Source organism: Panthera tigris, chromosome C1, assembly GCF_018350195.1.
Source record: "Panthera tigris isolate Pti1 chromosome C1, P.tigris_Pti1_mat1.1, whole genome shotgun sequence".
NCBI classification, from domain to species: domain Eukaryota; kingdom Metazoa; phylum Chordata; class Mammalia; order Carnivora; family Felidae; genus Panthera; species Panthera tigris.
In genome coordinates, this window is record NC_056667.1 from 32685508 (window position 1) to 32698770 (window position 13263).

General features: G+C 35.5%; 1 protein-coding gene across 3 annotated transcripts in view; it reads right to left on the bottom strand.

Moving 5' to 3' along the window:
- Positions 1-13263, bottom strand: part of FOXJ3 (forkhead box J3) — a 148751-nt gene that overhangs the window by 30367 nt on the left and 105121 nt on the right. For all 3 annotated transcript variants that reach the window (XM_042996820.1, XM_042996819.1, XM_042996821.1), the window contains one exon: positions 715-843. In XM_042996820.1, coding sequence (XP_042852754.1) covers positions 715-843 — 129 coding nt within the window. The remainder of the gene's footprint in view (positions 1-714; positions 844-13263) is intronic.

Sequence of the window (13263 nt, forward strand, 5' to 3'; positions counted from 1 at the left end):
CCCTGTGTATCTTTATCCTGTATAAGGTTTTGCCTATTTACTCAATCTGGGATAGGGACTGAACTAGTGAGACCAAATTTAAACCAAAGAACAGAGTAGTATATGGCTCTTGGGCTCTGTTCTATCTTCTAGGGAAGACAGTTGCCAGATGATTTGAAAAGAGGTATCAAATAACACAAGGGTCATGTTCTTATTATAGGTAACAAAATCAGCACACACAGGTCCCTTAATAGCATAGCTTTGTTTTCCAGACTAAAATTAAAAATATAAGGCTCCTTAACAACTGGGTACCAAGTCATCCTAATCTTTGTGGTTTGTAGAATCCCCCTCTCATATCTACAGCTGGAAAACGAGGTGATATGTACATCTTCTAAACTCTTTTACCAAGGACTGTAAAGTATCATCAAGTATAGCTTTGCTAGACTGAAGTAGAATTTTTTTTCCTATTCCAATTACTTTTCATTTGGACACAGAACAGATAAAGTAGACCAAAATAATAAAACATCATACAACCATATATTTGTATCTAACCTGGTAAAATATAAGTCCAATTAATACACTGTCAAGGTAGGAATCTGCTCTACTTATCTAAGCTAATGAACTGATTGTGAAAAATACACATTTTCACTTTTTATTTGCACTTCAATGATATCTGGTTTAGTTTTAAGCACTAAAGGAGTACTTAACAAAGATGTTAACTTCATCAAGACTTACCGGTGTATAATTATGCACACTTCCAACACTGTTCAAATTAACAGATGCCAAACTCTGATCTGAGAGACTGTTGTTAAGGCTACTGCGTGGGCTATCACTACCATCCTGATCAGTGTTGTACAATGTTACCTAGAAAAGAAAAAAACATTTGTATAAGTAGTTCCCACTGAAAAGAGTACTTTTTAAGCAACTCTACAAAAATACAATTAGGCTGGTATATGGCAGGAGGATAAAATGTTAGCAGTCTTTCCTTTGCTGCTTACCTACCCCAACTCCATGCCCTTCATTGCTAACTCCATGTTCACCATTAAATAAACAATTTACTCTCAAACTGAAAAGCATATCCTATCTAGAAGTCATAAATTCGATATATTTTCAGGTATAATTAGTTCATCAACATTCAATAAGGGGATTGTAGATTTTTACTGTTAAACATTTCTACAATGCATACATTTATTTTTACTCAAGCCTTAAACAAAACTGTTATTCTCTTCTGTCAAAATCTTAGGCATCAGGGTGCCTGGGTGGCTCAGTCATTTAAGCGTCCGACTCCTGATCTCAGCTCAGGTCATGATGCCACATTTTGTGTGACTGAGCCCCATGCTGGGGCTGTTAGCACAGAGCCTGCTTGGAATTCTCTCTCTTCCCCTCTCTCTGACCCTTTTCCACTCATGTGCGTGCGTGGGCACATGCTCTCTATAAAAAAAAAAAAATCTTAGGCATCAAAAAACACAAAAAAGGAATTTTTAAAAATCACAGGCATCATAGTGGTTGCATTATTGAAAAGTGGAAACTCAACAGTCTAACACATTTGCAAATTCATAGGTATGTGATCTAATTTTTAAAAATAACAAGATGAAGGGGTGCCTGGGTGGCTCAGTCGGTTAAGCTTCCGACTTTGGCTCAGGTCATGATCTCACGGTACGCGAATTCAAGCCCCATGTCAGGCTCTGTGCTGACAGCTCAGAGCCCAGGGCCTGCTTCGGATTCTGTGTCTCCCTCTCTCTCTGCCCCTCCCCCACTCATGCTTTGTCTCTCTCTGTCTCAAAAATAAACACTAAAAAAAAAAACAAAAAAAAAAAACCCTCATTAAAAGTAACAAGATGCTAATATAAACATTAGATGTTAAGGTCTATAAATCAAGCTGTTAACAATGGTTAATTGGCAGGTGGCTGGGTATTCCTGAAGACTTATCACTGATATTTTTACAATGCTCAAGTTTGTTTAAAATAAGTAATATAATTTTTAATTAGAAACCAATAAAAATGAGATTTTTTAAAACAGTTAACTAGCCTAAGTATAATTCAAGGTTCTATTCAGATGCTACTACCAACTTTCCTTTCTGTGCTATTTCCATGGGCACAATACATTTAGCTGTATGGTATAACTAATTTTTATCAAATTTTTATCCACTATTAGACTGTTAGCTCCTTAAGTCCCCAATAAGTAATCATAACCAACATAGTGCTTTCTACCAGTATACAGTTAATAAATATTTGCTAACTTAATAACCAATTGACCTATCACCACCCTTCTGTTTGTGCTAAAAATGGAGTCATGCTAAATGCTACAAATATTTGCCAAGAGGCCAAATATGTAAAAAACTGGGCATGTATGCCTCTATACTTAAGGCAAAACCAAACTGTTCCTCATTCAACATCAGCTAGGAACAATACATGCCTAGGAACTAAATAGGGAAAAGAATATAAGAAAAACTAAGAGGGAATAAAGGAAACTCTGGCAAAGATTTTTCTGGTAAATACTTCCAATATAAATTTCATTAAAAAAAAAAAAAAATCAACCTTACAGGCTCCTAGCCCAACAAATTACAAGCATCCTATGGTAATTTTCTTAGCCAATCACTCTGTCCTGTCCATGCTCAGTTACCTATCACTCAAGTCAGAAATCTTGGACAAAATCTTATCTGGAAGAAGGATAAACATTTTTTATTAAAATGTAACACATACACAGAGTAAAGTGCACAAATTACTAATTTATTACAAAGTGGGCTACTTATGTAATCACCAGCCAGAACAAAGTATAGAACAGTTCTCAAACTGATCTTAGAACACTTTTTCAGTCTTAAAAATTGGAGAGTCAAGGAGCTGTTTGTGCTGATGTATCTACTAATAATTAGCATGTTGTATATTAAAACACATTTTTCATTAACTTAAAGAAAACAATTATAAACCCAACTAAATGTTAACATAAGAAATATTTTCTCAAAATTAGAGGAGTTCCTTTAGTTTTACATTATTGTAAATCTCGATGCCTGGCTTAAGAGAAAACCACTAGATTCTCTTTCCTGCTGCAGTAAGTTGTTTAGGTGCAACTATAGAAAGCAAGCCCAGTATCTCTCTCTCTCTCTCTCTCTCTCTCTCTCTCTCTCTCTCACACACACACACACACACACACACACACATATATATTTGGAAAAGGGAAGAATATTTTAACAGGCTTTCAGATCATTGTGGATGGACTTTTTTGATACCATACCAAAACAGGACAAATGACAATTTTTTAAAGATTAGTTGCAATGTGGACCTGAAAACATACCACTAAATTTTTCATACTCTGATACATTAAAGTCCACTGTTGGACCCTGTATTGTGAATGGACCGTTCATCTATGCATGGTTTTGTAACATTATTCACTGCCATATGGAAAATACTCGTTCATTGTTATACAGATCTTCTAAATACGGACACATTTCATTACACAACATCAAAACATCATACTTGCTAATATCACCAATGATCTCATTAGAAGTCTTTTGTGGTGGATACAAGTGTTCCAAACTTCTACTTTTTGCTTCAAAGCTCAAATTTTACCATTGGCAAAGGATACTGCCAACAGTTTTCCTGGAGGTGACAGATTCACTATGTTCATTACCAAGAAAACACCTGCCAAATACCCAAATCTGAATAATCAGTGTCAACTGTTCTTTCAAGTAAAAACAATGATCCAGGGGCACAGGGGTGGCTCCGTCCAACTCTTGATTTCAGCTCGGGTCATGATTCCAGGGTCATGGAATTGAGCCCAGTGTGTGGCTTTGCACTGAGTGTGGAGCCTGTTAAGGATTTTCTCCCTCTCTCTCTCCTTCTGCCCCTCTCCCTCAACCCTAAGGAACCCTATGATCCACGAACAAAGCAGTTGGCTTCACATCCACCTAAAACAACCACACAAAACAACCACAGGCAGGTACTTCAGCATGTAGTCTAAGTGTTTTATGCATACTTCCCATTTCATTACAAAGAATGTTAAAAAGACATGTACTCAAAGGTCACAACTTAATAAAACTATTTTTCCTGCTTCACCAAAGAAATCTTTAAGTAAAACTGTTATTCTTTATTTTAATCTGAAGGGTGTAGGCAGCGAAAATACAATGACTATTAATACTTAGGTGTCACTGCCTTGATCTGTGCTAACATTTACATACTACTGCTTCTGCTCCATCAATGAAAATACAAAAATAATGGAAAAGACAAATAGTATTATAGTATTATTATAAAAATAGTTTTGACCTGATGGAATCCCTAAAAGGGTCTTAGTTACCTAGGTGTCCAAAGACCACAGAACCTGATACAGAACATTACCAGCATTCCAGAAGGCCCACTCAGGTGCTCTCCCATTCACCAGCTAGTCGTTATCCATCCCTTTCTCTGTCACAGGCACCCACTATACCAACTTCTACCACTATTGACTGGTTTTCCTGTTTTTGAACTAAGTATAAATGGAATCATACAATGTATGCTTTTCTGTCCTTTTATAGTAAAATTAAAGGATTACACAAAGCTTTATTTTCTGTTACACTAATATCTACTCTTAAATCTTTATTACTTCATTACATTTCTTAAAATTCCTTTTCTTTTTCATCCAACTGAGAGTTTTATGGTTTTATCATTTATATTTGTATCTCAGATCCATCTCGAACTGATTTTTGTGAATGGAAAATCTGGTTTCCCTATTGATCCAGCACCGTTCGTTCAAAGACATCACTGAGTTCTGTTCCTTAAGTCTATTTGTGGACTCTTATGCCAATATCACTCTTTCAATTATTGTAGGCTTACTCTTGATATTTGGAAGTATAAATATAAATCCTCTACCATTTATCTTTTTCTTCAACATTTTCTTCAACTACCATTTGCCATTTGGATTCCCATTTACATTTTAAGATCAGTTAGTCATTTTCTATTCCCTTCCCTTCCCCCCCAAAAAACATAGGGGACTTTTGATTGAGATTTTAATCTACAGATCAATTTAGGAAAAACTGACTTTATAATAATCTTCTCAATGAAAATTATACATACATTTATTTATACTTCCTTTGTTTTCTCTGGGTTTTTGATTTTTTATTTTTTTAATTCTTATTTTGTTCTTTCTATAATTTATTTTTCTGAGTCCTTTTTTTTTATAGTTTTCTGTGTAGAGTTCATCTTCCATTTAATCCTAGGTATTTGATGTTTTTGGAAGCTAACCTAATTGTCATCTTTTTATTTTCTGTCTCATATAGAGAAATGCAATTGATTTCTAAAATCTAATACTGATATCAAGACCTTGTTAATTTATTAGTTCTCAGTTTATCTGTAGATTTTTCTGAATTTTCCATATAAACAATCATGTCACCTATAATAGCTTTGTTTCTGCTTACTCAAAGTTTATTTAATACTTCTTTCCTAACACTTCCATTTCTCCTCTACCTGCCTGAGTACTACTGTTGTCCTATATTTTATTTCTACATGTTATAAACCCAGAACATACTTTTGTTATCTTTAAACAGTTTATTATCGGGGCGCCTGGGTGGCTCAGTCAGTTAAGCCTCTGACTTCAGCTCAGGTCACGGTCTCCCAGTTCCTGGGTTCAAGCCCCGTGTTGGTGTTGACAGCTCAGTGCCTGGAGCCTGCTTCAGATTCTGTGTCTCCCTCACTCTCTGCCCGTCCCCTGCTCACACTGTCTCTCTCTCAAAAATAAATAAACATAAAACATTTTTTAAAAAATAGTAAGAAAAAGTTTATTGTTTTTTAAAGAGATTTAGATTAAAAAGAAAAAGCTTTATATCTACTCATGTCGTTACCATTTCTAGTCCTAATTCCTTTCTATAGATCCAGAGTTCCATTAGGAACTTCAATTACACATATATTAGGTTGCTTTAAGTTGTTACCAGTGCTAATACTCTATGTATGTACTTTTTTAAAGTCTTTTCACGTATTTCATTTTGTCTAACTTTTACTGCTATATTTTCAAGGTCAATCATCTTTCTGTCTTATCTGCTATTAATTCCATCAAGTGTATTTTTCAAGTCAGACATAATTTTTATCTCTAAGAAGTTTGATTTGTATTTAAAAAAAATATCTTCCATGTGTCTATACAAATGTTCAACCTATCCTTTAGCTCCTCCATGAATACAGTTATAATAACTGGGCTTTTTCCAACTTTGAGATAGAACATAAAAGTTTAAGGTATACAAGGTGTTCATTTGATACACTTATGTACTCCAAAATAAATACCACTCTTGCATCAACTAACATAATTACCATTTCCGTTTAATGATGAGTATATTTAAGATTTACTCACCTAGCCAGCTTTCATGTACACGTGAATACAATACTGTTAACAATAATCACCACGCTATACAATAGATCCTCCACACTCAATCATCTTATAACTGAAAGTTTGTACCTTTTGACCAACATTTTTCCATTTCTGCCACCTGATAGCCCCCTGGTAACCACCGTTTTACTTTGTTTCTAGGAGTTTGGCCTTTTAAGATTCCACATATAAATACAGTATATATCTTTCACTTGGTATAATGCCCTCAAGGTCTATCTATGTTGTCATAAATGGCAGAACTTGCGTTTCATGGCTAAATAATATTCTATTTTGTGTCTACACACACACACACACACACACACACACACACACACACACACACACACACAGAGCTTCATTACCCATTCATCCACTGATAGACACTTCGGTTATTTCTGTATCTTGGCTTACAGTAATTGTCTATGTCCTTTTATACTAATTCTATCACCTGTGTTATTTCTGGGTCAGTTCTGATTAATTTTCACCTCATTATGGGTTGTTTTTTTTACTACTTCTTGCCAGCCTGGTAATTTTTTATTAGATGCCAGACCACTGTGAACTTTACACTGTTAAGTGCTAGACAGTTTTGTATTCTTGTAAATTTTCTTGAGCTTTATTCTGGAACACAGTTAAATTATTTGACAACAGGGACGAAGTCCTGATATATGTTGCAACATGGCTGAACCTTGAAAATGTGTTTAGTGAAAGAAATCAGACATAACAGGTCACATATTTATTATAGGATTCCATTTATACGAAATGTCCAGAATAGGCAAATTCATAGAGTTAGAAAGTAAATTAACAGTTACAGGAAATGGATGGAATAGGGAATGAATGCTAATAAGTACAGGGTTTTCTTTTTGGGTGATGAAAATGTTTTGGAATTAGATGGTTGTTAACAGGAGCACAACCTTGTGAATATACCAAGAACTCCTGAATTATAAACTTTAAAAGGGGAAATTTTATAATGGCCTCTGAATTACATATGAAAAAAATCAAAATCAAATTTAAAAAACTGATTTATCTGAAAATAGACCGATCTTCTTGGGTTTTGCTTTGAAGGTGTGTAGACAGGACCAGAGCAGCGTTTTAGTCTAGGGCTAATTTTATTCCACTATTAAAGCAAACTCCTGAGTACCTTACCTAATGACCTGTGAATTACGAAAACACTTCACTCTTGTGTGAAAGTTACTATGCCTGGCCCTATAGGAATATCAGTAATTATCCACACTAATCCTTTCAGGTGGTTCTTTCCCTTGTCTTCCTTACTCATGCATGCACTGGTAAGTACTCAGCTGAAGACTCAAGGAGACCTTTTGCATATCACTGGAATTCTCCCTTGGTGCAGCTTTCTCTTCTCTGATATGCTGCCCTGCGAACTCTAGCCACCCTGGAGATGCCATGATCTCCTAGATCCAACATGCTCTACTCAGGGAGACCTCTGTACCTTGGAAACTTTCTCCAGACAGTAAGCTAGGACAATCATAGGGCTGACCTTATTTGTTCACAATTTCTCAGGGATCATTGTCCTATGGCCCAATCTCTTAAAAACCATTGTTGCACATATTTTGTCTGTTTTTTCAATTGTTTCAGGTAGCAAAGTAAATTTAGACCTTGTTATCCCACCTTGGCTAGAAATTTTATTAATCCTTACAAAGAATCAACTTCTTGCTTGCTGACTTATTTATAACCTTCGTCTTCTTCAGATTTATTTTGATCTTTATCTAGATGCTTAAATCATTAATATTCAATCTTTCTTCTGTTCTAGTACATGCATTTAGGCTAATACTTCAACTGCATTCTACAGGCTTTCATATTTTATGTTTCTTTAAGTATTTTCTAATTTCTATTATGATTCTTTCTTGATCCTGGGTTATTTATAACTATACTGCTTAATCTGCAAACTTTAGGTAATTTTCTAATTATCTATTTGTTATTATTTCCACTTAAATTCCCCTGTGCTGGAAAAGATACACTGTACGATGGTCTTCTGAAATTTGTTGAGACTTCTTTATAGTCTAGCATTCATCAGTATTACATGATCAATTTTGGTAAATATTCCATGTGCACTTAAAAATGTATATTCTGCAATTGTTAAATGCAATATTCTATATATATCAAATGGGTCAAATTCCTAATTTCATGATTCAAATCTTCTCTATCTTTAATGGGATTTGTTTGATTTGTTATGTTTTAATTTTGATCTGCTTCTTCCAGGAGTTATAGAGAGACATAAAATCTTCCTCTGATCAAGGACTTATCTATTTCTCCTTTTAGTTTTGTTGGCTTTAAAAGGCCGACAAATTTAGTATTACTAAAATGATCCTTTTTCATAATAAAGTATCTTTTATTTTCAGTAATGTGTCTTGTCCTTTAAGATATACTTCTTGTAAGTAGCACATAGTTGAATTTTACTTTTTTATCCAGTCTGACAATCTTTGACTTCTAAATGGAATATTTTGTTCATTTACATTTCCCAACACAATTCAATCTGAATACATATTTATTTTCCTATTTCTCTATCTCTTCTTTGCTCATTTATTTCTCCTTTTGTGTCTACTTCTGGATTTATTATTTTTCCTTGCTTATTTTATATTCTTTTACTCTTCTTGTAGTAAGCAATAACAGGACCAGTATCTGAGTACTATTAGAAATTCAAATTTTCAGGGCTGCTTAGCTGGCTCAGTTGGTAGAACATGTGGCTTCTGATCTCAAGGTTGTGAGTTCCAGGCCCATGTTGGGTGTGGAGACTACTTAAATCTTAAAAAAAGAAAAAAAAATTCTAATTTTCAGACCCCAATCCAATGTACTAAATCAGAAATTCTGAGGCTCAGCAACCTCGGTTTTAACAAGTCCTCCTAGTTATTCTGATACATGCTGGTGTGTTAAAATAACCACTGCCCTAAATATCACAACATGCCCTTGACTTCGTACTTTTACCAATTCCCATGTAATGCAAAGGTTTCAACTGTATACACAGCTGGTCCTTAACAACATGGATTTGAACTGCGTGGGTCTACTTATACAGAGAATTTTTTCAATAAACCCAGCACAGTACTAGGGAGTCTGACTGCCTTAGTAGGTAGAGCATGTAACTTTTGATATTGGGGTCATGAGTTCAAACCCCATGTTGGGTGAAGAGTTTGATTTAAAATTAAAAATAAATAGGAGCACCTGAGTGGCTCAGTCAGTTAAGTGTCTGACTTTGGCCCAGGTCATAATCTCATGGTTTGGGAGTTTGAGCCCTGTGTCAGGCTCCGTGCTGACAGTGTGCTGACAGTGCACTGTGCCAGTGAGGAGCCTGCTTGGGATTCTCTCTCTCCCCCCTTCTCTCTGCTCCTTCCCACTTGTGTGGGCACACATTTGCTCTTTCTCTCTCTCTCTCTAAAAACAAATAAACTTTAAAAAATAAAAATAAAAAAATACAAGGGCGCCTGGGTGGCCTAGTCGGTTAAGCGTCCAACTTCAGCTCAGGTCATGAATTTGCGGTCAGTGAGTTCAAGCCCCACGTCGGGCTCTGTGCTGATGGCTCAGAGACTGAAGCCTACCTCAGATTCATTTTGCCCACTCTGTTCCTCCCCAGCTCTCACTCTGTTCCCCCGCCCCCAAACATAAATAAAGATTAAAAAAATTAAAAATAAATACAAATAACTACATACATACAATACAGTACTGTAAAAATATTTTTTCTCTCCCTTAAGGTTTTCTTAATAACATTTTCTTTTCTCTAGCTTTCTTGTAAGAATACAGAATATAATGCATATAACATACAAAATATGTATTAATCAACTATTTATGGTATCAGTAAGGCTTCCAGTCAACAGTAGGCTATTAGTTAAGTCAAAAGTTATACACGGATTTTCAATTGTTTGGGGGGCATGGGAGGTGGCATCCCTAAATTTCACATTGTACGAGGGTCAATTATATTTCTTCCTGCCTTACCCTAGTATTGTCATGTATTTTAACTTCTGTAGTATTTTAGACTCAAAGGCATTGTGTTATGTAACAGAAATGTTATTGTTTTAAATACTCAATACACATTCACATTTATCAACATACTCTTTTAGTGTTCTCCATTCTTTCCAGCACAGGATAATTTCCTTCTATCTAAAAAATTAGTTCCCTTTAATTGTTTACTACTGATGTATTAGTAACATATTCTCTCTAATTTTGTTTTTATAAAAATCTATTTATTTAACCTTCATTTTCCACAGAAATTTTAATTGCAGAATTCTGGATTAGTAGGTATTTCCTTTAAGCATGATACAAATTTCATTCTCATGTCTAGCTTTTAGCATTTCTATTCAGAAGTCAGTGCCTGGCTTACTGTTGTTCCTTTGAAGTTGCCTGTTTTGCCTCTGATTTTAAGATTTTTTTAATCTTTGTTTTTTTAGGAGCTTGATTTTCTTTGCCCAATAAGGTTTCTTTTCATTAATCTTTCTTGGGGTTCTCAGAAATTCCTGAATCTGTACTGTGTCATCATCAGTTTAAAAACTTTAAAATATTGTTCCTTCCTTATTCCTTTTTCCTCTGGAAGACTAAAAAGTTTGTTAGACCTTTTCCCACATATCCCATTTATCCCTTAAGTTTTTCTGAATTTTCATTGTTTTTCTTTGTGTTTCATTCTATTTTCTACGAACCTTTCTTCCAGTTCACTATTCTCTCCTCTGGTGTGCCTAATTTACTGCTGAACCCATCTATCAAATTCTTAATTTCAGTTATTATATTTTTCAATTTTAGAGTTTCCTCTTGATTCTTCCATACAGATTCCAATTCTTGGATAAATTTTCTATAATTCGACTATTTTGAACATATTAGTCATAGTTATTTTAAAATCCATATCTAGATCACTTGTAGATATGTTTATGTTGTCTTTCCGTACCCACCCCCTTGTCACTTATTTGGTCCTGTTTCCTGGAATGTCTGAAATTTTTGACTGAAAGTTGAGATCTTATGAAAAACTGCAAAAGCTCAGTATGATGTTATCTTCTTCCAGAAAGGATTTAGTTTTCTTTTGGCAAGTAGAAGAATATTAGCAACCACCCGATAATAATTTGCAGTTGGTCTATTTTGGTTTGCTCTTCCTCTGGAACATAACCCTTCTGAGGTAACTTGAAAGCCTTTTACCATGGCTTCCTCCTCCCTGAAGATCATGAACGACAATTTTTGTCCCTTCCTTCTCTGTGAAACTGCTTAATTCTGAGTAGTGAAAAATCCACTTGTTTTGTCTAGGCCTGAGCCCAACTACATAAATGAATCAGGAGTTAGCAAATGCCTTAAGTGGATATTACTTGCAAGAAGGTAAACTTACTTCTGAGATCCATGAGGATCTAGTCCTCAAGCCCAGGCTGTTTCGTAGCCCCAAACTCCAGTTTTTGTCTCCCTAACCCAATGGCTGCTTTTGGCTTCTGTTTTCTTTTCAGTCTGTATGTCATGCATTAAGAACTGAGAAATGTCCCAAGGCAAAATTTGTAGGGCTTATCTCAATGTATTTCCCTTTTTTATGGGATCTTCATCCCTGAAGGCCTGGCTTTTCTGTTCTCCAGTGCCTCTTCCCTGTTTTTTATTGGTAGTGGGGGATGGTAGTATTTTATATAGATAGGAAGAAGGATTAATCTAAAACTAGCTACTCCGTTGTATCTAGAAGTCCAAAAACTCCACCTCCTTTGACCTCCATATTATTTCATCATGAAGTCCTAGCATTACTAGTTCCTAATTGTTTCTTAACAGCCATAACTACCTATGTTTAAGCCTCCTACTTGGACTACCACAAAGAACAGTATTGGATATTTCTGATCCTAGCCCATTCTGCTTCACCACAAATTCTCAAGTCTAGTTGGGCACAATAAGGGATGATTTCTTAAAGTACAGATTTCTGAACCCTATCCATAAGTGTAAAATAAATGATCTGGTAGGCCTGCTATAAAACCTTGTAATTACCACCACCACCACCAAACACTCACACATATGCACCCACACAGACCTCTCCTAAGTGATTCTGATGGAATCATTCCATGGACTGGTTATTTGAGAAAAATCAATACTCTACACCTCAGGTGCCAGTTTACTTTCTAAATTGTAAATGTGATCAGTCACTAAAATTATAAACTGTCTTCTATTGGTTTATTATCTTTGTACAAATAAAAAGATCCTGTGTACGCTGTGTCAGTATAGTTATGGGTGTGTGTGTGTGTGTGCGCACGTGCACGTGTATGTGTTTATGTGTGTGCATGATAAAGTGGAAGAGAAAGAGACAGAAATAAAGTAAGAACAAGTGAAAGCAAGGGAGAGAGGAGATTAGGGTAAAAGCAAGATTTGAAAGTTAGACTGAATGAGAATACAAGCATGAGTGTCAGAAATATATGGCTTCAAGGCGTTCATGGTCTAGGAAGGGAGGAAATGCATGCATAGAACTGAATTACTTCATAAACCTCCCAATACCTTTTAGGATTTTGAGATATGACCTTAACAAATTACCTTGTAAAGATGAGACATGTATTTCCCACTAGGTATCTGACTTGGCATGAAATTTGAATGAGAAGGGAGGGGAGGGGAGGGGAGGGGAGGGGAGGGGAGGGGAGGGGAGGGGAGGGGAGGGGAGGGGAGGGGAGGGACAGCAGATTATAACATACTGTATTTCTGGATATGGACCTACAGTTGAATATCATGAAATAGGGTGACCACCATTCCAGCGAACTGTATGAGTTTGTCCACATTATTCATTTTCCTGGATTGTGCTGACTGCTTGGGAATCTGACAATCTTTTCTTTTTCAATCACATATTTAGAGGGGTAATCAATGGTTTTTTTTAAACAAACTGATTTGATAAAATGCAGACTCAAAATTTTATCATTGGGAACTGGCAGTGTCAAGGATTTAAATTAATATAGAGCTTCCCAATAAGCATCCTCCAACTTGATCTTCAGAGAAATATTTCCTTCTAATTTGTGCACACCTCAA